The sequence below is a fragment of the Vulpes vulpes genome, chromosome 5, assembly GCF_048418805.1.
Source record: "Vulpes vulpes isolate BD-2025 chromosome 5, VulVul3, whole genome shotgun sequence".
Classification (NCBI taxonomy): domain Eukaryota; kingdom Metazoa; phylum Chordata; class Mammalia; order Carnivora; family Canidae; genus Vulpes; species Vulpes vulpes.
Genome location: NC_132784.1, coordinates 82,858,866 through 82,883,946, shown reverse-complemented (window position 1 = coordinate 82,883,946; position 25,081 = coordinate 82,858,866). Strand labels below are relative to the sequence as shown.

The window sequence follows — 25,081 nt, the reverse complement described above, 5'->3', positions numbered from 1 at the left end:
TATATTAGTTTCAGGTGTACAATACAATGACTCAATAATTCTATACATTTCTTAGTGCTCAAGATAAGTGTACTCTTAATCTCCTATTTCACCCATCCCCTTCTCCACCTCCCCTCTGGCAACTACCGAGTTTGTTACCCAATTGAGTGGTTTTTTGTTCATCTCTTTGTTTTGTTTCTCAAATTCCACATTAGTGAAATTGTACATTTGTTTTTCTCTGACTTATTTCACTTAGCATTATACCCTCTAGGTCCATCCAAGTTCTTGCAAATGTAGTATAATTAATATATATATCTCATATATATATGATATATATATTATTTTTTCATCTATTGATGGACACACTTGGGTTGCTTCCATATCTATTATAAACAAAGGGGTGCATATATCTTTTTGAATTAGGGTTTTCATTTTCTTTGGGTAAATAACCAATAGTGGAATTACTGTCATATGGTAATTCTATTTTTAATTTTTTGAGGAACCTCCATAATGTTTTTCACAGTAGCTGCATCACTTTGCAATCCCACCAACAGTGCATATAAAATCATTTTTAACAGACTCTATTAAATGAGTACCTATACTGAATGCTAAGAAAAGCAAGCGTCATCATTTTCCATAATAAAGTATCTTGTACAAAGGTACAAAATTAGCCCCAAATTACTTAATTACTAAGTCCAAACAACCACATCTGTCCATTTCATTGGTATATTTAGGTCAGTTTATATTTTAAATCAACTTCTACCTACCCGCTGATAGCCAGAGTAGTCCCGGGGAGCACTGAACTGAGACTGTGTATAACCACTGTTTGGAGTGTTAGAGAATGAAGGGCGGTAACCATCATATCCTCCTAAAATTTAGGACAAGAAAATAATTTTCTTATCTATGCAAGGAATTTTTATTTCTCACTACTGATGGAGGTAAGAACTGAAAAAACTGTAAGCCATGCTAGTTATTGAAACTAATTTCTAATTTCCTATCATGATCCAATCTGTTACTAAATTTCTGAGTATTAACTTCCTTAGAAGAGGACATTTTTACCCATTCATTCATGCACACACATCCCACATACACAAAAATCCCCATAAAGTCTCATAAAGTATGAAAAGCAATTATCATCTAGAGAACATGGAAAACATGGATTTGACACATACAAATAATCCATTCCTAATTTTGTCAATTTAAATGCCTATAACAGGGGCACCTGGGTGGTTCAGTTATGCATTTGCCTTCAGCTCAGGTCATATCTTGGGGTCCTGGGATTGAGCCCTGCATCAGGCTCCCTGCTCATTGGGGACCATGCTTCTCCCTCTCTCCCCCTGCTCATGTTCTCTCTCTCTAGATAAAATGTTTTTTAAAAATGCCTATATTTTACTAAAAATGTTTAAGTTGTACAGAGACTAATGTAGACAAATACATTACCTTTCACCAAAACTATAGGACAGATTTCTATATACTTTACAAACCAAAAAAGAACATGAACTTTTTTTTTTTTTTTTGTACCTCTGAATCCATTGGCAGGGCCCCTGTATCCATTCATTAAGCCTCTAGCACCACGGGAACCACCACGAGACACACCACGACTATTGTAATAGGGCTGACTGCTACGTGGAAATCCAGTGTTCTGCTGGGGAGGCTGCTGATGGTTACCAGTCACTTGGTGGGGCTGGTCCTGGGAACCATGGTAAGTGCCAACCACTGTAATAAAAAGAAAAAATGTGTACACACACACACACACACACACCCCCCACACAAACAGCTCATTACAATCTGTTCTCTCACGTTTTCTGGTTTAAGAGTTGTCTTTATATACTTTCTCTTCAAATTGTCTTTAAGTTTTCATATTAACAATAGGGAAAATTATACATTAAGTCATCAAGTCTCCATTTTTCTCCCACCCATAATTAATAAGCTAAAGGGAATAAAATTCTCCAACAATTCCAAACCTTTAGAAGTACATACAAATGTGTGAGAGCACAAAATTCTACCTTTCCAAATGAAATGAAAACCTGTATTATTAAACATCTTCTGAGGGGCATCTGCCTATTAACACAAGAGACCTACAATAATTCAAAAGAAACTTTACATACTGGAACATCACAATTACCATTTTGTATCATTTAATTATTTCTTTTCACTATGAAGCTCCTTAGTGATAAAAGCTTTCTTACCCTTTTAAATTTCCCTTGATACTTAGTGAAACACACAAAACCATACTCTCCCATAGCTAGACAAGCATATGGTGGAATATTCAGTAATTATAAAGATAAATCAGCAGACACCTTCAACTTACACCTCCCTTAAGGCCTGATTCCATTTCAAGTATTTTAAGTACAACCAATTTACAAGACAGTTAAATAGTGCTCACGCTGGCACCCAACCTGATGAGGTAAAGAGAGGATCCTAGAAGGTTCATACTAACCTTGCACACCCCCTCCTTCCACAATGAGGATAGGTCTAGAATCTAGAAATCTTCAAAAATTATATCCTGAGGTACCTGTCTGGTATTACTATAGTGCTTATAATTCATGATAAAAAAGAAAAACAGGATGCAAAACTACCTTTGGGAGATGAGGAAGGCAGACACTAAGGGAAGGCCCACAGCCCAGGAACACAAAAAAAAAAATCAGCCAGCCTCTTGCCAGCCCAAACCTCCCATGTTTAGGCAGAGAGAAAAGCTGGTGTAATTCTTGAAAAACTTCACCTGATACATTTTATATCCTCAAGAAACCCCAAACACATTTATCAGTTCTTAGAATGCTTTTTTGCAAAGAAAAAGCGCAAGTATGCCTAGGAGAAGGGGTAATGGCTCCTTTCTGAACTATGCAATTAATGGACCAATTATACTATTCACAGGGTGATCTTTCTACAGACTACCTTTCACTACATTCTCCAAATTCAAAATTACACACAAGTATTATGATTATAGGTAACATTTTCTATCTGTACAGACTCATTCACATGCATGTAGAGAGTAGTCAAAAGTAAATTTTCAACTCAACTTTTTTATCAGTAAGAAATTTATTAGTCTTGGTCAAACATGACTGCATGAAAACTCACAGCAATACAATTAAAGTGTGTTCTTCATTTAAAAATAGAATTCCTTAAAAAAACAAAAAGCCACCAGAATTTCTATCAAAGTGTTTGGTACAGCATAAATTCTAAGTCCATAAATAATAGCTAGAATTTTGCCATATCCCTCTTTCAGGTTGTTCCTGACTACATAGTACAATTTGCTGTGGAACACGTATAATATTAGGGGCCTTTAGACTTTGTGCTGACATGCTTATGAGAACATGGCAATAATTAAAGGAACCTGAGAGCACAAAGCCCAGTTTTATCACTCAGGAGCTGAACACAGCACAACGGATAAATACGTATCAGATTACAGCTGATTCAGACTCCCTACTATTTACTGGTGCTGAATACTACAAGGATATGTAAAAATTTAATACTGAAAAATCCATAATGTTGATCCAAGTCTATCAAGGAATTGGCAATTAGAATATTTCATAGTTATTTAAATCAGTCTGGTAAAATTAAACTCCTATGATTTTAGCAAGGTTTGCTAGCTTGTTGTGGGATGCCAATTAAACAACCTGGGCTCTACATAACCAAAGACCGAAAAGCAGGTATTTCATGCCTTAAAGAAATCTACAATTTATCTTTATCTTCATTATTGTGATGGGTGTGGTAACTAGCCAACTTAGGAATGACTTTACTTACCAACAAACACTTTGTTTCAACCTTGTCTACCATATACAACTACCAGGAGATTTTTGCATGTTTTATCCTAACTAAAGATTTTTGCAGTTATCCTGATAACCAATGCAACTCCTTACTGCTTCTTAACTGCGTAACTGACTTCCTACCTACCAGCTATCATGCTACCTGCCTCCACTTAATGAGCAATTAAAAGTAAAGTTGGTCATAATTTAAGTAACAAGTTTAGTCCCACTAAAATCACAGAATGAAATGGCAATATTATGAATGCTTAGTGATCAAAAGAAAATTGGTGTCAGGTCTCCAAAATAAATGCAAATAATTCACATATGGACTTGATTTAATTCAGGATGTATAATGAAAAATCTATAAGGTCTACTAAAACAAAACTCTTAGACACTGCCACTCCAAAATCTAAATCCTAATACTGTCAGTAACTATGCTGGGAAGCAAGCAGCCAAGGAAGTGACACCCGTTTTCCTACCTGTTTGAAGCTGTTCTTGCTGAAGGTCTGTTTGTTCTACTTGGTGAGGCTGACTAGAAAAGCTCTGGTTATAACTGGCCTGGTACTGATTTTGCTGTTTCAAAGTTTCTGGTTCATTAACAGGAGGAACTGGGGCATTCATATTGAACACCTGTAAGTAAGTAAAGTAAATAAAATAAATGATTACTTCATCCCTTTCTGCTAATAATTTCCCTGCTTTTAACAAGGCAGACCTCAATGCTGGTTTTACCTCAGATGTAAATACGTTACAGAAGTCTCAAACACATACACTCTCTCTGTGTGTATGTGTATACACACACACACACACACACACACACACCACACACACACGTTTAAGGAAGAGCCTAAGTAGGGATCAAAATCTTTAAAAAGACACACAATCAGCAGCCTTGGAAACGCTATTATAAATGAGAAAGCTTTTTAAAAGATGCAAATCACGGATACACATGTCACTTATATAAATTAATTCTATGAACTTTAAATTTGAACTGAATATTTTATTCATTTTTACTTTTGACATTTTAATCAAAAGTTAATATTTTAATATTTAACTCTATGGACTTTCCCATGAGCACTGATTTAGCTGCATCCCATTACACTATTTTCAACATCGTTTTCTAGAAATTCTGCAATTTAGAGATGCTTACTAACTAAAAAAGCACAAACTATAACGTGAAATTTACTATGTGAAACTTGAGAAAAATAAAAGATTAAGCAAATATGGAAAAATGTAGACTACTGTTAAATCTAGGCAATGATTTATATACACACACTGTAGTAGTCTACTTTTCTGCATGTTTAGTTTTGGTCAAATGAAAAGGATAAAACGATAAAACAGGAAGATGTGAGCACACAACTCCTAAGACTTAAATTTATCTCTGGGAGCAGGAAAAAAATCAGTTTATGTTCAGTTAAATATACTCTACAGTTAGGATAGACGCACACTCAAACACAAAGCTGAAAGAAGGCCTTTTTTGTTGCGACTGTGGCATGTTCATAGTATACACTAGGCATTTAATGTTAGTTCAATTACCGTTTGCATGGATTGGAATGGAGCTGCATTTACATTGATTCCACTGCTATGTAATGGTTTGCTTGTCCCAGCCTGGAATACCTGAGGCTGAGAAGCAGCCGGAAGGGATGATGACGCTGTAGTCTGGTCTGTATTTAAAGAGATTGTTGCCTATAACACAAAATGAATAGATACACTTTAGTGGTAAACTAAACTTAGCCAAGTCTACTATCCAAGTCTTAGTATGTTTAGAAATTCAACTATTTCATAAAAGCAAAATACTGTATTGCATGCATTAGGTCCAAAAAGAGTCACAATATTAACAGTATTTACCTCTGCCCAATTCATGAATAAGTGCCTCATCAAGTTTATGTTACCTAGTAACAGAAACTTGCCTGAATCTGGTCAATTGGTTCCTTTTGTGGTCGTTGCTCTGTAGCATGAGAAGGCTGGTACAAGGGTTGAGATGCTGTATACCCCTCACTTGTGGATGAAACCAAAGGAACCTACACAGAAATAAAGCAATCAAAGCTGCTTTCTGTTATAAATCAAGTCTAATACAGACAGGGCTAAGAAACAGATACACCCATTAAAGAGACTATGAAACTTAACTGCAAAAAAGTGCATCTAATATTAAAGCTGAAAGTTAAATAAACCCAAGTCCAGTTATGAAGTCCCCAACAAATGCTTCTAAATGGCAATATCTACACTAAATTTTAGAATTAGGACATTTAAAATATGTCATCTTAAGTTCTACTCAGTTCAAAATGAAAAAGCATCTTTCCTTATAATAAACTATTATAAACAGGAGACTTAACAAAAAGACAGTATTTTTTAAGTTATTAAAACAAAAGTAAATGTAACATGGAAATTTTAAAGGCTGACAGCTACCCATGCCAGACTCAGACAATGATAAAATTCATTCCTGACTTTCATAATTTAAGAAAGAGACCCAAAACCTGATTAAAAGCAAACCTGCAGCACTATTTCTGTCACTCTTACCTGTGTAGCTTCTGGTTGTACAGGAACTTGATTAGGTTGAGCAAGTCTAGATTCAGAATGAACTGTAAAATTGACCAAAAAACCCAGTTATCCAAAATCAAATTTCTTCAGAGAAAATGTCTATAGCCAAATCCTAAAAGAAAACTTTATAGTAATCATGAAAATAATTTGGCAAAGTGTAGGTAGGAGTTAAGCTGTCAAGTGAGCATTTTGGTTTCCAGGTAGTTAGTATTATTAGTCAACTCTCACAATGACTTTCATTTTGGAGTTCTGAAGACATTAGTGAAAAAGCACTAACAAAGAAGTATAGAGCAGAATACGCAGGAATCAATGCCAGAGTTACCCATGAAAATAGCCTTACTCAACACCTTAGATAGGTAATAACTAAGTAATATTTTAACATTATCAACTTGCAATATAATCATAAATGCTTCCATGGGAAAAAATTAAAATACACCTTTAAAAATCCTATATTCAATTCAGCGTGCATACTGTCACTCCCACCAGTCTTCTAACTCCCTTCCCCAACCATGGTTAATGAATCAAAGATAATAGGATCTGTGGTTAGTCATTTAGAAATCACCCATTTTCACTGGAGAGGCTAACGAACTCAGTATTAAGTGATTATCGAAATAGCTTACAGGTTATATCAATGCTATATGTGTTGATTTTGGCACAACGTTCCAGCTATACAAACTTTCTTCCTCTGAACAGAATTCAGAAAATGAACACTAGTAATAGGAACTCTGATTCCTTTACAGAAGGCCTAATCCTGATATGTTTTCTAACTTTTGGTAGAGCTGAGAGATACGAGCTCCCTTTACACTTTGGAGAAATCCTAACTTAAAAAGTTAACTGTGTCCTTAAGCGTGCTTCTATTCAGCAACTCCTTTTATGACACTGAAGATTTACAAGACATTAAATGTTATTTTATACAGTTACACTTTTGTGCCCTTAATGATGACACGTTCTGGGAAAGAAACCAAGACTCAAAATTATTAATGGTCCCGAAAAAAGAGGTCCATTTAACCCAGTACAAGACACCAACAAGTCTATTTAGTGCTGCTATTTCTAATAATGGTGTTAAGACTAGTAAGAGTTTGAAACTTCAACTATCTTTTGGCCTATCTTCTTCCCCTTTCCTCATAAGTATCCCCTTACCCACTTCACACTGTTATATCTCATTTTTATTCATGTAAATAAAATGTTCAGAAATTCTCCTAAAAAGCTCTAAGCATCCTTCAGTGAAAAAAATACCTCTATTATTTTTATGCTTAATTTTGTTTAAAAAACCAAGCAAAATTGGTCTATGTTATAAATCAGGAAATGGTTCCCACAGGGCTGGAAGAGAGGGTAACCAGTGACTAAAAAGGGACACAAATAGGCTTCTGGGATACAGGTAATGTTCCATTTCTGGGTGCTGGTGTGATCAGTTTGTGAAAACTCATCAAACCACATTTACGTGTACTTAAGTCTACGTGTGATAATAAAAGGTTTAAAAAAGCAACAGAACTACAGTTATTCATATTACAGGGAAAAACAATAACATTTTCTTATCATATTAAAAGACACAAGATCCAAGAGTTAAGCAAACATTAGAAGGTAAAAATTAATTTTCACATACTTTACAAAAAACCTGAAAGTGCTGGCCCTATGTTTCTCACATAAGAATATACCGTAACTAACCTGGAGGGCAAACCAGCTGGGGCATGTCCATGTTTTGTGTCGGATTCATAGGCTGTGCAGATACAATGGCAGGATCGAGTGTCTGGTTTTCAAAATCCAGCATTGAATCCTACAATTTAGGATATGATGGAATTAAATGAAATAATGTGAACACTTAAACCTTCAGGTAGTTCTGCCTCAACTCCACCTACCTGTATGAAATTATAGGGCCCCTGCATCTGCGCCATAAGGTCCTGGACTCTCTGTCTTCTCACAAGGGGATCTGCCTGAGCCACCGGAGTCAAAGAGTGGGGCTCTGGTACTGAAGGAGATGCAGCCTGAGGTTGCTGCTGGAGTGAATTCACCACCTAAAGGGGAAAAAGTGGGAAAAAGCTGCAGATTGGGAAAATACAAGAGCTCCATTCATAACCATCATGACAGGTCCTCAAACTATATAGGACACTACACTGTAAACAGAATAGTAGGCTTTTAATGTAGTTACTCAAACTGACCACAATGATAAATTTAACATTCAGTGCTATCACTTCTATGGTGTTCTCAATTCCAAAGGATCACCATGTAGCTCTTCAGATTTACTTTATAAACTGCTTTCAAAGATTACCCATACTTGCTTTCAAGAATGTATTGTGCTTAACCTGCTATGCCTTCTACGGTAATTAAATCTGTATTTATCAAATACATATTCATCTCAGTACCTCATATATAGTCAGCACTCAAGAAAAGTTAATTATTATTATCATCAAACTTTGGGTTCCTACCATTCTCTCTGCCAATACGATAGGATCAAGCCCTAGCACCGTATCTAACTTGCTACAAAAGCCAACGCTCACTATACCTACCTTTTTCCTAGATCTAATCATTTCTCCTGATTATTTGTAGTAACTCTCTGCTCTTCTGGGAAGTCTAAATCACATAAAATTTACATTCTATCTGGCGTTTAAAATTGGGCAAGTCATACCTGGTGAGCCTGGATAAATCATAACCTTACTTCTTTTATAAGCAATAATGAGATAATAATCACTACCTAAATTGTTACCATGAAGATCAACTAACTGATCTGTCATCTCACCAGGATGCTCAAAAAATTCCTTAGAATTCCATCTGAATAGCTTTTAGAAAGGCCCTACCAACTAAGTACTTAAGAACAAACCATACTGGCACAGTGCTAGGTATGATAATACATTTTTCTCTCCCAGTAAAAAGGAAAAAGTACTTAACTAAAAGCACTGTTACTTACCAAACCTTCCTACTTTGCCAACACATGCTTTTCATTCCTAGTATTCAATAAAGCAAATACGCTAATTCATTTCTACCTCTCTACCCATGCTATTATATACTTATTACCTCACTCCCCTAAAAAAATACACCAAATCTACTTAGTCAAGGCCCAGGGGATTTGCATACCTCTTATAAAAATTACCACTCTATAGATCTTTCAGATCTATTTTTCTTCTAACCCTCTTCTAACATTTCTGAACTGCCTTGCATAATTCAGAAATAAATACAGTCTTGCTAGTGTTTTCATCCAAACTAGGTAACTCTCTAAAGTAAAGGACAAGTTCTTTACTGAATCTATCAATAATGCTTTTTGGTACATCAATAAAGAGCTAAAGGTACTGGTACAATTACACTTTTGGAGAATGACCTTGATACAGTAATATTAAAGAGAAAAGCACAGATATATAAAAGGAGTCACCTAAAAAGGGGATGGAAAAGGACCTCAAGGACAAACTTGGTAAGGCATTTTGATTTTATCTTATAGGTAACACAGCACCCTCTAAGAATTTCAAGTAAAAGCAGCTTAATCAAAACTAACTTTTCTAATAATTGACCTGTAAAAGTAAATATGGCCTGAGGCAGTCAGAAAAGAAAAATATGAAGGGGAGTACCTGAACTAGACATTAGGCTCTGAAAACAGGTAATGTCAGCTGAGCAAGAGAATTAAGAAACACTAGAGGAAGTCTAGAGTATTAGGGAAAAGGAAGAGTCTAAGATGACATTCCAACACACCCCTTAGGAGGTGGGCCTTTTCTGAAAGCTATCCACGTGGAAGCTCAGATTTTTATAGAGCAACTTGGTATGAAAAACACACAAATCATGTACTTTAAAAAAAATTATACACAAATAACTATATATAAGTTTCCTGTAGCTGGAGCAGCAGAGATTCTTTTAAACATCCACAGGCATAAATTATCTTTTAAACATAATGATCTTGTTATGTTTATCAAGTTTGTTATGATAATAAATGTACTAACACTGCAAAGGACTAATAATCTTTATTTGTTCTTAAGAGAGCTAAACATTACTAATAAAAACAAAGGACATCGGACCTTGCAACCAAGAGGATGCTTACCTCCACTGTTTCGACCGTCCACTCATCTACCTGCTCCTTTTCACCACTGCTGAACTGTGTTTCTGCCATAAATTGTCTATTTACATACTGCAAAGCAAAGTAAATGTTTGAGAGCTCTGCTTGAAAGGCAGAAAAAGAAAGCTAATGTTAAATAAAAATCATACCTCCGTTGATTCAACTTCACTTTGTTCAGTGTATTCTTCTGCTGGCTCAGGCTCTAAGAGGTTAAAAAAATGAAATACATGAATGTAACAAAATCTTTTTAAAATTAACAATTCATTTAAACTTCAAATACGTTATAAGTTTCCGTATTTCATCATTCTTTCAATAATATATTTAGAAAGAGTGTTCTTTACCGTTTATTCCAGAATGAAGTAGGTTCAACAGTAATTACTGGATGAGGTATAATGCCAATAAAGAGGTAAGTTAAAACTTCTCTCTAGGCTTAGAAGTGATACTATAAAGCAACATACAGATTAAAATCTTACTCTCGTACTTTAATCACTTGGTAAAAGCAGTTAAAGGTGGGTAGGAGACTTCCTTATGTTGATCTGCAACCATAAATTCCACCAATGTGCAATCTTCCCTTCTAGTTTTTTTTTAAGTTGTTTTTTTTTTTTTTTTAATTATTCATGAGAGACACAGAGAGGCAGAGACATAGGCAGAAGGAGAAGCAGGCTCCTCACAATGAGAAGCCCGATGTGGGACTCGATCCCCAGACCCCAGGATCACACTAGAGCCGAAGGAAGACACTCAACTGCTGAGCCACCCGGGAGTCCCCCTTCTAATTTCAATCTAATAGGTTAACACTTGCATAAAGTGCCTACTATGTGCCAGACACGAGAAACATATTTCACATATTGCTATTTTTTTTAAGATTTTATTTATTTATTCATGAGAGACAGAGAGAGAGAGAGAGAGAGAGAGGCAGAGACATAGGCAGAGGGAGAGAAGCAGGCTCCCTTAGGTGAGCCTGATGTGGGATTCGATCCCAAAACCCCAGGATCACAACCTGAGCCAAAGGCAGATGCTCAACCACTGAGCCACCCAGACGTCCCCACATACTGCTCTCTAAACAGAGAATCTGAGGTGTAGAGAAATTCAGTCACTTGCCCAAAGTTACATAGCTAATAAGCGTCAAAGCCAAGATTTCAATCCAGGCAGTCTGATTCAAAAATCCATGCTTTTTAACCACTACAAAATTTATGTTCTGACAATGACCACAACCTGAGCTGAAGGCAGACGCTCAACCACTGAACCACTAAAGTGCCCCAAGAATCACATTTATATATAAAGACACAAATAGGTTAAAAAGATGAAAAAAAAAAAGTATAAAGTTCAGGATTACAGAGTTATAATAACCTCAACATTTAAAACACACAACACACACATGCCCCCATACTATTCACTTTATACACTAGCGTGATAAATAATAATAAATCTGGGCATGTCAGCCACAATGTACTTAAAAAGCCCTACAACATTTCCCCTCAATTATCGTCCAGTCCAGTAATACTGCAACAACAACAAAAAAAATCAGTTTGTAACAGTGATCAAGACCAGTAAATAAAAAAAAGATAAAATAAAAGAAAAAAGACCAGTAAATAAATGATTGCTATTTGGGGGGGGGGGGGGGGGGGGGGGAATCCACTAGAGGGAGAGGAAGAGAGGAAGAGAATCTCAAACAGACTCCACACCCAGCATGGAGCCAGATGCAGATGCAGGGCTGAATCTCACAACCCTGAGATCTTGAGCCAAAATATCAAGAGCCAGGGGATCCCTGGGTGGCTCAGTGATTTGGTGCCTGCCTTTGGCCCAGGGCACGATCCTGGAGTCCCGGGACCAAGTCCCGCGACTTGGAGCCTGCTTCTCCCTCTGCCTGTGTCTCTGCCTCTCTCTCTCTCTCTCTCTCTCTCTCTCTCATAAATAAATAAATAAATAAATAAATAAATAAATAAATAAATCTTTAAAAAAAAAAATAAGAGCCAGATGCTCAACTGACTGAGCCACCTAGGCACCCTTAAATGACTGATATTTAATACTTCTGGGAATAACTCTTAATACACATTGTTTTAATATTTCATCATACTTAAAGTTTTGTTAAAAACCTCAGTGTGCAGAGGCACCTGGGTGTGGCTCAGGTGGTTAAGCAGGTGCCTTCAGCCCAGGTCATAATCTCAGGGTCCTGAGATCGAGCCCCACAGAGAGCTCTCTGCTCAGCAAGGAGTCTGCTTCTCCCTCTCCCTTTGTCCCTCCCTTGCTTGTGCTCTCTAATCAAAACATAAAATCTTAAAAAAAAAAAAAAAAAAAAAAAAAAAAAAAAACCTCAAGCGTACACATATAGCTAAATAAATGTACAGCTTGAACTTGTGGCAAAGAAAGTAAAACCATGACGGTAAACTAAGCTCATATCCACCTAAGTACTTACCAGCTTCAGCTACCTGGTCTTCAACTGTAGGGGCTGAGGCTGCCTCTTCTTCCTCACATAGCCCATTCTGGTGGTTGTGAGTGCTGTCAAAGTAATTTGACTGGAAAACACGCTCAACAATTTCCTTTAGTGCTTTATCTAAAATTGAATATGAATTATAATGTTAGACTATCTCAGGACGCCTGACCCGAATGAGTAAGATTCAACATGCTACAAAATGTTGCTGTAAGAAAAAAACCTTATCAACTGTTACTGACACAAACATACAAAAAACCTTAGAGTCCAACAACAACAGAAATTATGGAATAATAGAGAATAAGAACCTATTAGTATTAAATTTTATATACTTAACTTCAAAAGAATAAATTTTATATACTTAAAATAGTTCAAAACAAAAAGCTGACAATTATCATTTATTCATTTAGCACCTACCTATATGTCGGACAATGTGCTAAGCAATAGGGCTACAATAAGATTTGTAAGACACGGTATCTGCCCTCCCTAAGTTTATATCCAACAAAGAGTTACACAAATCAAATACAGTAAAATCACATCTGTGAAAAGTACTACACAGAGCTACAAGAGACTGGACCTCGGCAGGAAGAAACACCAAAGGCCTTCCTGGTATGTAAGTGCTGCAAGAGCACAGATCTGGAAGATGAGTAGTAAGTAGAAAGGACAGAAGTGTTTTGGTTTTTTTTTAAGGTTTTATTTATTTATTCATGAGAGAGAGAGAAAGAGGCAGACACAGGCAAGGGAGAAGCAGGCTCCATGCAGGGAGCCCGATGTGGTACTCGATCCTGGGTCTCCAGGCAGCACTAAACCGCTGAGCCACCCGGGCTGCCCCAAGGCAGAGACAACAGCATTTACAAAGTCCTGTATAAAGGGAAAGGGTGCCAAATGCAAGAAAATGAAAGCATGTGCTATGGCTGAGGCATAGGAAGAAAAAGCATAAAGAAAGACAAGTCTGGGAAGGGCCAGAACACGCAAGGTCCTTAAGTTAAAGACAGCTATTCAGTAAATATAAAATATATTTTTATAAATATAAGTAAAAGAAAGCCATTAAAAGAATTTAAAGAGCTGGAGAGGGTGGATTCAGTTAAATTGCATTAGCAAAGACAGGAAGATAGTGGCAGACAAAAAGAAGTAGATGGATTCAAAAGATATTTGAAAAAAAAAACAAAAAACAAAAGATATTTGAAAGTCAAAACTCAGAATTTGGCACACTTGGATATTAAGGGGGCAGGGTGGCAGGGGAAGTATGTATGTGTCAAGAACTAATTTTAATTTCCTGGCCTTATATAGTACACGTAGAATGTACCTATGTATGTAGAATGTATTTAATTTCCTAATAGGTCACTTTACAGAAAAAACTTCAAAGACAGTATTAAAATATAAAGTTAATCCTGTTAACAATAAAACTAACAACTTTTTGAATGAACATTTCATGTTTCCCTACCCCTACATCAGAGGCTCGTGACTCTCAGAACAATCAGTTTTTTAAAAAAAAAACCGATGGATGAAAACTGAATGCACATAAAAACACCAATTTGAGTTCATTAGTACCTTTTTGTTAGCAACAAAGATGTTACGTTCCTAAGATGAATGAACAAGACTAGGTAGAAACACCAAAACAAGCTACAAGCTTAGATATTTAACCCTTGTTACTCCTCAGTAATGATCATGAAAATCTGATCAGGCTTAACCTAAAACTACTTTTTCAAGCTAACAAGTTTATACACATATGTAAATTTCTTTCCATTTGAACTTCAAATGATAAATTCAGTACATTTATGGGGCAGAACTAAAATCAAGAAGCCCAAATGATTTTTTTTTTTTACAGAGAAATACAGTAAATAAGTTAACAAACCAATAAAATTATTTCTTACATGAAAAGATACAAAAAGGTTGGTTCCTCATATTTGATTTACCCATTTCCTTAAAGCAAACACACTCCAAATTGCATCATACAGTTTTTCCAATTAAAGCTTTTAATCCAATTTTTCAAAGAGCTAAAAATAAAGTATAAACACAGATATTTTCACCTTAATATGTTCAAAATCTATTTCCCCAAATCAACTTTATAAATAGTGAAGATTAGAACTTATTCTCTTATTTACTAACAGAATAAACCTGAAGTTCCTAATTTACTGAGGTAGTGAAGCTTAAATGTCCCTTTATTTTCTTTAAAATACGCATTGAATATCTGAGATTACGGTTTTAAAAAAAATACAAAAAAAACTTCGCTCTCAAATTAGCAAAAGTCTAAAAAAAAAAAAAAAACTAAAAGACATAGGCAATAACCATGAATGTATGCAGGAAGTACAGTAAGTATTTTTCACAAAATTTCAGCCATAAGGGAAAAACAGTCCCTATCTAATGCCAACATCTCTGACAAGTCTATTTGGTGTTAATCTGTCCACTCCGGGCAGAGTAAGTTATAAACAAAGCCATGTTAAGTTAGGATTCCCATCTCTACATATATACAATTGGTGTTTTTGATGTACACACACACACACACACACACACACACACACAGAGCAACAAGAAAAAAAAAGGAATAAGCCAAAAAAGTAAACAGCAGGTAAATGTTTACATAGTTCGGAGATTTCTCAAATTATACTGTTTTATTTAAAAACTAATCTTTAAAGATTCTTAGTTACAAAACAAAAATTTCTGTTAATACTCACAGGTTGTTCCACATACAGACTTTTCCTTTCCTTCCAGCAAGTCCCACAGGTGAATGGAAGCATGTTCATACTGCTCATTCAACCTTGTAATAATAATGAAAAGCTAATTAGTTACCTTTTAGTTGTCAAGTCAACATTTAGAAGTTTCTACTATCAAATACCACTATACCTCAAGCTCATGTCCCGTTCAGGATCTGCTAATTTGTAGAATTCATCCAACAACGACAATTCTTCTTCAGACAATATTGGCACTCCATTCAAACCTTGCTTCAGGTCAGTTCTCACCTCATCATCTCCCAATTTGTCCAAAACATACTGGAGCTCAAGTACAGTTTTTAAACGTTTTTGTTCTGCTTCCTCTCTCATAAGCTGCTCCCGACGTGCAGTCTTCTTTATTGTTTTCTGAATCTGCATAAAAACAAAAGCTTATGACACTGAAATGAATTTCACAAAACTCCTAATTTAGTTCAACCAACTTTATATCCAATGTATATACAACACATTTCACTCAGAGTTCTGTGATGCTGATAGAATGATGATTCCCAACTTACAAATAAGAGTTTACTACATCATCTGTTTTTTTCCTATGGAAAAAAAACGGCACCAATTTTTCATTTTAAATAACCGACTTCGACTCACAAAGAGACACTAAAACCCATCACTGCCTTCCTCGCCCCCAACAATCTGCTGCTAGTACTCTATCATCCCAACTTTGAAAACAGTGACTAGGGAATGCATGGCTGGCTCAATTAGTAGAGCAAGCGACTCTTGACATCAGTGTCATGAGTTCAAGCCCCATGTTGAATGTAGAACGTACTTAAAAACAATAATTAATTGGGACGCCTGGGTGGCTCAGCGGTTGAGCGCCTGCCTTCAGCCCAGGGTGTGATCCTGGAGTCCCGGGATCGAGCCCCACATCGGGGTCCCTGCATGGAACCTGCTTCTCTTTCTTCCTATGTCTCTGCCTCTCTCTCTGTGTGTGTCTCTCATGAATAAATCTTTAAAAAATATTAACAATAAATTTTAAAAAATAGAAATGGACTTGTAGTAGAAGATAGATAAATGTTAAATACACATATATTTTTCCCCACTAAGTACACACACATTTTTCCCCCACCATTCTCTTCCTACTAGTAGTCTTTTGCTTTCCTGGGAAGGTAAAGGGAGAGCATCAACCAAACCCAAGTATGTCTCTCTTTTCTCATGTAGCTCAGCTTGGGGTCAAAGAAAGGACAGACTTTTCAAGAGCCATGAAAGTGTTTTCCCTCAGACCTTCTCCCCTTTTTCAAGCCTCACTAGGACGAAAACCAAATAAAGACATATGAAATGTACAATAAAGGCAGAAATCGGGAAGAAACCTAGGAGAACAATGAAGTCTACAATAAGAAAGAAGAGCAAGTCTGCTGTGATGGCAGCAAAGAGGGTAGCAGATTAAATGATATTCAGCAGTAAGTGGCAAGTGAATACCACATATGAACAGAGACGAAATCTAAGCTAGGGCAGTACAGAAAGCTTTCAAGGAGAACATGACATCTACCCCTAAGATAGATGAGCTTTCAACCTTATTGCGGAACGGGGCCTGTCAGGGCTGTGCAATTTTATGGTAGAGAGGCAGCCAGTAGCCAGAGGCAGGAAATACAGGAAGAGAGGCAGGAAATGTGAAATAAGTCAAGAAAGCAAAAGAAATAAGATAAAGAATGCCACTATAAAATGAGCAGCTTAAGAAAGAAAATGGAAACTCGAAAAGGTAGGCTGGAGCTAGGTTAAAGAACTCTTGAGTTAAAACAAAAAAGGTGTTTAACAATTGTGGGAAAGTGCAATAAAGGATCAGAGTTCAATAAAAAAGACTGCCAATGAAGTTAAACAATCAGTGAAAAGCTCCTGAAAATACCAGCGTTAAAACCGAAGCAAAGGAGAATACAAGTATTTTCACTTATGCAGTGTTAGCAGCTTGAGGAATAGACTGATTCTATTATTAAACTGTACAGCAAAAAAAATAAATAAATAAATAAAAAATAAACTGTACAGCAATCCTACTTCTATGATCCATTTTTTTTTTAAATCATAAAAAGAAATTGGTCAGGATTCATCAAGCCTGAGGTTCTGACCTAGGTGAAGAACAATTCCTTACTTGGATGTAAATTAAGTTTCCTTTATTCCATTTTGAGGGATATTACCAAGACTTTCTTTCCACCTTTAATCAAATTTAATAAGTAACAGTATTAAGTGCATAATATATATTAGCCATGCACCAAATACTATTCCAAGCATAACCGTATAATGAGGTAGGGACCATTACTATCACCATTTAACAGATTAGAAAACTGAGGCAGTGTGACACAGCCCCTCTCCCCACTTCTCTTCCGATACTACTAATTCTGTTTCTCTGGAAAACCCTGAATGACCTAGGGATAGACAAGTTCAATAACTCAAAGTCCTACAATTATTAAGTAAAAGTGGCAGAATCAGGATTCAACAGTGTGGTTCCAGAATCAGAACTTTGTATCTCTGTACTGCAATGTCTTTCATCACATAATAAATTTTGTTTTGTTGATTCATTTTACCAAATCAGAGCAACCTTGTATTTCAATGCTATTAATCTTTCTCCAAATAAGCTAATTAGAAGGATATGAATTTTCTGGTCTCAACTTTCAACAAATCATTTGATTTTGCTTGTATTTAATTTCCGTCCTGTTCCCAAAGACTTCTATCACATCAAAACATGTATAGGGGGGATCCCTGGGTGGCTCAGCGGTTTAGCGCCTGCCTTTGGCCCAGGGTGTGATCCTGGAGTCCGGCGTCGGGCTCCCGGCATGGAGCCTGCTTCTCCCTCCTCCTGTATCTCGGCCTCTCTCTCTCTCTCTCCCCCCCATAAATAAATAAATAAATCTTAAAAAAAAAAAATATGTATAGGAAAACACACCACTTTGTCAGATCACAAGTTGCTACAAGAGCAATGTAGGGACCCCTGGGTGGCGCAGCGGTTTGGCGCCTGCCTTTGGCCCAGGGCACGATCCTGGAGACCCGGGATCGAATCCCACGTCAGGCTCCCTGCATGGAGCCTGCTTCTCCCTCTGCCTGTGTTGTGTTTCTGCCTCTCTCTCTCTCTCTCTCTCTCTCTGTGACTATCATGAATAAATAAAATCTTTAAAAAAAAAAAAAAAAAAAGGAGCAATGTATCCCAGTCTCCACATAACTTAAGATCCCTAATGGAAGCTGTAATTACCAATTATAAAAACAAAACTCTATTTTCTGAAAGTTCATATAGAAACTTTGGTAGGATGGTCACTAGGCATAAAGGAATATGTGGAAAATAAATGTTTACATACAAGGAATATATGGAAAATAAGTTTGTGTGTCTGTGTATGTATATATATAAAAGCTAATTTTTTTTTTAACAATGAGATATTTAGGGTAACTACTACATATGTTTGTCATATCTGAAACCTCAGTCCTCAGGCATCTACCAGGTGTTACATTAAACTTTACAGAATTGGAAAGCATCTTAGGTATACCTGGATCCAATTCTCTCCGCTTGCAGAGACTTATCAATGGTAATGCAAGGACAAAACCCCAAAGCAACAACAAAATTTCTGCTTTCCTTATTTTTAATATTTCATAAACATATTTATGGTCTTTTACTTACATCTTGACTTAATGCCATGAAACTCCTCTGTAATTCTTTTGCAAACTCCAAGTTATTTGTGACTTCCTGGTACTTAGATACGGCATCCTAAAATAGCAGAGACAAGACCCAACTTTACTAAAAACACAAAGAACTACAAATTAATTTTCTTATTAAAAACAGTGAGCATATATAGTCTTTAATAAAATATAGCATCTTTACCAGCTGATCTTGATTAAGCCTTTCCCCTTTGTTCATTCGTTCCTGGTAATCATCAAGCTTGCCCTACATTAAGAGAAAAAAAATATTATGCCCCACATTAAAATATATGCCAGCCTAACCATGATGAAACAACAAACCTATAAAATCCTCTAAAGTTCATCTCAAATTTTGACGTAAAGATACTTTTTAGTTAACTTCAATTTAAGTTAACGCATAAGTTAGTTTAATAGTGAGCTAAAAAAACGAATGTAGGTATTCTAGCCCCTATAGAATGACACCAAATTTTGTACAAGCCAATGACATAACATTGCTTATTCTTTAGGTTTTTCAAAAAGGATATGCATCAGATGGCCTGCACAAATAATTCCTACCCACACAAATGAGGGCCACAATTTGGTTACAATCCTGATACAGGAGCATATCAGACATTTTATAGTGCTAAATTCTCTTGTCCCTCTCTTGCCCCTTGCCAAAGAATTCATGAGACTGATACAAAAAGCGTATTTCGCCCGAATAAAACCCAAGTGCATATTATCTTTGAGGTGCTTCATCCATCATGCTTTTAAATAACATGATACTTTGAGTTATCACTTCACCTATGGATAGTGTGCTAGTCAACAGCTTTGCTTTATTTTCTCACCCGTGGAATTAAACGTGTGACAGTGGGAACAGAAAACTCACCTCTGGTTTAAGTCATCATTATTTTCACTAAAATGAAAACTTTGACAGTTTCCCAGGCTACTACTATTTGATAAGACCCCAAAGAAAAGATACCCAAGTAATGCAATAGTCAAGAATTGAGTTGTTTAAAAGGTCAGAAGAAAGGGAGTAAATAGAAACCTAAATTAAGGGGGAGAAAATTTATTTTAAGAGTGGGGACAGAGGGAGGGGCAGAAGGAGAGAGAAAGAGAATCTAAGTAGACTCCATGCCCAATGTGGGCCTGACATGGGGGCTCAACACTGAGTTCATCACTTGAGCTGAAATCAAGAGTTGAAAGCTTAACCAACTGAGTCACCCAGGCACCCCCAAGGGGGAAAAATTTAATTAATATAAATCACAATAAATTATGAACACACACTTGTTCCTTACCCATCGCAAAAATAAAATTAACATGAAACAAAATAAAAAATAATTCTGAGGGCAGCCCTGGTGGCACAGCGGTTTAGCACCACCTGCCACCCAGGCTGTGATCCTCGAGACCCAGGATCGAATCCCACGTCTGGCTCCCTGCATGGGGCCCGCTTCTCCCTCTGCCTGTTGTCTCTGCCTCTCTCTCTCTCTCTGTGTCTCTATGAATAAATAAATCTAAAAAGAAATAAAATAATTCTGATAAAATGCATTCAGGGTCAAAATAAGTTTAAAAATAATACTAATTCATTTTAGGTCAAATGATACATTTCCTTTATACTAGAAATAGTCAACTTACATAACCATTCCACCCTAAATTAAAAAGCCTAATGGGATACCTGGGTGGTTCCGTGGGTTAAGCATCTGCCATTGGCTCAGGTCATGATCCCAGGGTCCTGGGATTGCACCCCATGTTGGGCACCCCACTCAGTGGGGAAGTCTGCTTCTCGTCCTCCCCCTCAGCTCATTCTCTCTCTCTCTCTCTCTCTCTCTCTCTCAAATAAATAATCTTAAAAAAAAAAAAGCCTAACAATTCCTAGTTATCTTGGAGGTAAATAAAACCAAGATAAACATTAAAAACATTAAAGGCTGGGCGGCTCAGTGAGTTAAGGGCCCGCCTTTAGCTCAGGTCATGATCCCAGGGTCCTGGGATGGAGCCCCACGTCAGGTTTCCCGCTTGCTAGGGAGCCTGCTTCTCCCTCTCCTGCTCCCCCAGTTGTCGCCTGCATGCGTGCGCTGCCAAATAAATAAATCTTTAAAAAAATTAAAGGTTGATGAAAGTATCCAATTGTATTCTTAGGCGGATTATTTCACAAGATAACCTCCAGCTGAAAGTATAAAATTTAGGTTTACCAGTTGAAAAATGAAGGCAGGCCTAATTCCAGGTAAAAAAAGATATGATCAACTGCCTTTGAACACTCTTTGAGGATGAATAAAGACAGTTCATTCTTTTTTAAAAAGGTAGGCTACTTTTCTTTTAAGAAATTAGAAACCAAACAAGATTTGCTTTTAATGATGACAACTTAGGGTATAATAATACCTAATTATGGTCAGGATTCCTCTATTTAGAAATATACAGTTAATAGAAAAGAGGAGATTGGAAAGAGGGCCTGAAATGTAGTGCTGGTACAGCAAAAATTCTGAATTCACTACCACGCAAAAGAAAAACAGCTATTAGCTTATAGCTGGCATTTATTATCTTCCCTTTTTATACATTTTTCAAAGAAGCTGTTGCTAAATCTAAAGTAATAGAGTTGAGCACACTATGTATCCCTCCTAGGATAGAGTTTTATTTATCTAGCTTAGCTTTATCATTTAATGACTTAAGAACTTAAAACATACATGCCAATCAAAATGAATGTCAAATCAAATTCCTAAAAAATGTATACATATAAATATATATATGAAAAGGGTTGTGTTTTTTTAATGTTTGTTTTAATGTTTAATGTTTAATGTTTGTTTTTTTTTAATGGTGGAACTTTTTTCCTTTCGCTTTGTTTTATACACTTAGATATTCTGCAATGAACACACACCGTTTGTATAATAGACTAAAACTTCATGCCATAAAAAAGGTATTAAGAATGACAGATTTTAAGATTCTGCCAAGATGTTAACATGCAATAATCCTTGAATATGAATCTATACTATCTCGTATCACAATAAGCTATCCTCAAGCAGAAAAGCTCCAATTTTCTACAAAATAACAAATTTAGGGCAGCCCGGGTGGCTCGGCGGTTTAGCGCCTGCCTTCAGCCCAGGGCATGATCCTGGGATCCAGGGATCGAATCCCACGTCAGGCTCCCTGCATGGAGCCTGCTTCTCCCTCTGCCTGTATCTCTTTCTCTTTCTCTGTCTCTAATAAATAAATTTTTTAAAAATCTTTAAAAAAAAAAAAATTAGTATTTACCCAACCCAAAACTCTAAGGCATCTGACATCTTCCAAAGATGGGTACATCTGCAGTTCCACATACTCTTCTACCATGTAACCTTAGCATTGCCCCCACTTAGAACTAGTCCAATTCCCCAGCCACTATATTAAGTGGGCTTCAACCACCAGAGTACAGCAGAAGTGATCCTGTGTGACTTCCAAGGCTGTGTCATACAAGCAGTGTTTCTCTGTCCTGTTTGCTGGTCACTAAAACACTCATGTTTGGAGCCCCAAGCCATCCCGTAAAGAATCCAATAACCTTGAAGTGGCCATGCCATGAGGCAGCCAAGCCCCCAAGAGGCCTTACGCAAGAACTCTGATCAGCAATCCTAGTGCTAGAGTCATGCTAACCCAGGCAACAGACATGAGGGTGAACAAGCCTTAAGTCTCCCCAGCTGAGGTGCCAGGAATCAGAGCAAAGACACGAATGCCACCGTGTGCACCGTCTGAATCCCCAACAGGCATAATCTGTGTGCATAAGAAAATGGAGTAAGTTTTGGAGTAACTTATTACACAGGAGCAACTGGAACAAGGTTAAAAGGGAAATCAAAAGACAGGGAAAGCAGCTGCTATGTGCAACTGAGTTTCAAAGTACAGCTCTTCACTGAACAGTCACCAAAACTATGTAGAAACTTTGCAGCCAAAACAAAGATCTATTTCATTAAAACTCATATATCTAATTTGACTTTTATGTTGCTAGAATGGGTTTCAAATTTTTCAATCCATGATTTAAGAGCCATAATTTTTAAAGGGAGGACTGACACTGACACCATAAAAAATGAATCTACTTTGACAGAAGAAACGTTTAAAAAGTCATGATAACTGAAAAATCTCAAAGACCTTTTGAAGGGGATTTTCTAAAGCTGACCCACCCTTCCTTATACCTGGTGAGTTGAATTAACGCAGCTGTAGTGACGCAATCAAAAAATGCCATTAATTCCATGATGGGAACTACAGCTCTTTTGTAAAACATTTTTCTAACCATAGTAAAACAAAAGTCTCATTACAGTCTTACATTTCTTCCTCGATAGCCATTAGTATTTGCTATTCTATTAAAAATATTCTAGCCCCTTGTTCTGACCTAATCTTCAAAAAAGCAGGATGCTAAGTCTGGTCAAAGTTCCTAATAAACAGCCCTCATTTAAGGAAACTCAAACTTACTAATAAGACTGCAGGGACCATTAAAAAACTGTTCCACGTTAAAGGGCTAGTTTTGGTTTGTTTGTTTTATCAGTATAATACAGGATCTCCTGGCTGCTTAGGTGACCTTGTGTTGATCTATAAATCAGTCATTTTTAAAGTGCGGTCCCCAAACCAGCAACCTATCAGCATCCACTAGGAACCTGTTAGAAATATAAATTATCATGGTGCCTGGCTGGCTCAGTCCATGGAGCATGCAACTCTTGATCTTGAGGTTGTGAGTTTGAGCTCATGGTGGTATATAGGTCACTTAAAAAAAAAAAAAAAAATTAAACCTTAAAAAAAAAAAAAAAAGAAATGTGAGGTCTCCAGCACCATCCCAGGTGCCTCTGTGTTTTATCAAGCCCTCTGGGTAATCCTAATTGTGTGCTTAAGTTTGAGGAAACACTCACCTAGATCAAATACATTGTAATTCCCTTGTAATATTGGGTCCAGTAGAATACAGAAATAAATTATTCTGAATCAAACATCTGAAACAAATTGTGACCATAAAAATTATATGGCAGCCTCAATCTGGTTCAAGTTTAGCTTTAAACAAACTCAGAAACCTTGTTGAGTGGTGGTTTCCTAAATAAACCTAGTCATTTACATAAGAAAAGATCCATTTATGATCTGAACACTGAGGGGTTACTATCTCCCATTCACAGTAGTACTTTCATTAAATTATGCACTGTCCAGAAGCGTAGAGCACTTTATAATTAAACTGTACTGGTGAGTGCCAAATTTTGCACGAGCAACAGAAAGCCTCTTAGGACAATCAACTGGTCCAATTTTTTGCCTTTCAAAATGAGGGTGGCTTGCAGTCCCAGCTTATTCCTAAGTAGCTTTCAGAGATTTAAAACAACAACAACAACAAAAAAGGATGTGGTATCTGCAGGAGTCCCAAGAATCTCAAAGACAAATGACACTATCTTGACTGGCTTCATTCCTACTGTCACATCCCATTCAAATGGCTTAAATTAAGTCCAAGTAGAAAAACTGTTCATTTGAGGTTAAAATAGCAGTATGAACTAAACAATTATGTAAACAAGAACTTGCTTTTCACAATGACTGATCCAACATGAACTCCAATGAACACAAGGGGGCAAGGACAGGAGTAAAAGAGCTCTGAACAAACACAGCTTTTTTCTTCCCTAAGCTAGACCATGACTACCTAACACCTACTATTAACAAATTGGTCAATTACTCATAGCATCCACATAAAATGCATATTAAGTATTTTTTTTTCTGGAAAATGGAGCTGTTTTCCTAGCATAAATAGATATCTTCATTAAAAAGCCCATCACAATACTGATAACAAAAGCCTGTCCTCTGAGATTCTTTCTACCTTGAAACACCTATCTTGAAATTCAATTTAGGGTTCCTTTCAAACTACTGAGCATCCTGAGAGTATTAAATATTCATCTGCAGCACCCCATATGAGCAAGATAAAAATCAGGCCATTTCCCAGAATATCCAGTCTCTAAAAGGGAACCACAGGATAGAGATGTGACTATACCCAGTAAATGTCAAAAGACAGTATGTGGCCCTAAGAAATAATTACCCCAAAAAGTGCTGCCCAGTCCCACCCTAACTCCTCTTT

The 25,081-nt window shown here is 36.7% G+C and overlaps 1 protein-coding gene across 1 annotated transcript in view; it reads right to left on the bottom strand.

The window, feature by feature from the left end:
• CAPRIN1 (cell cycle associated protein 1) overlaps window positions 1-25,081 on the bottom strand; it is a 38,350-nt gene that overhangs the window by 4,632 nt on the left and 8,637 nt on the right. Inside the window, exons 3-17 of the mRNA XM_072759098.1 lie at window positions 19,244-19,306; window positions 19,043-19,129; window positions 15,566-15,804; window positions 15,397-15,479; window positions 12,707-12,844; window positions 10,443-10,495; window positions 10,279-10,365; window positions 8,117-8,272; window positions 7,926-8,034; window positions 6,240-6,301; window positions 5,633-5,743; window positions 5,259-5,408; window positions 4,205-4,355; window positions 1,501-1,695; window positions 747-847 (exon numbers count right to left, since the gene is read on the bottom strand). Of these exons, the coding sequence (XP_072615199.1) occupies window positions 747-847; window positions 1,501-1,695; window positions 4,205-4,355; window positions 5,259-5,408; window positions 5,633-5,743; window positions 6,240-6,301; window positions 7,926-8,034; window positions 8,117-8,272; window positions 10,279-10,365; window positions 10,443-10,495; window positions 12,707-12,844; window positions 15,397-15,479; window positions 15,566-15,804; window positions 19,043-19,129; window positions 19,244-19,306 (1,785 nt within the window). The remainder of the gene's footprint in view (window positions 1-746; window positions 848-1,500; window positions 1,696-4,204; window positions 4,356-5,258; window positions 5,409-5,632; window positions 5,744-6,239; window positions 6,302-7,925; window positions 8,035-8,116; window positions 8,273-10,278; window positions 10,366-10,442; window positions 10,496-12,706; window positions 12,845-15,396; window positions 15,480-15,565; window positions 15,805-19,042; window positions 19,130-19,243; window positions 19,307-25,081) is intronic.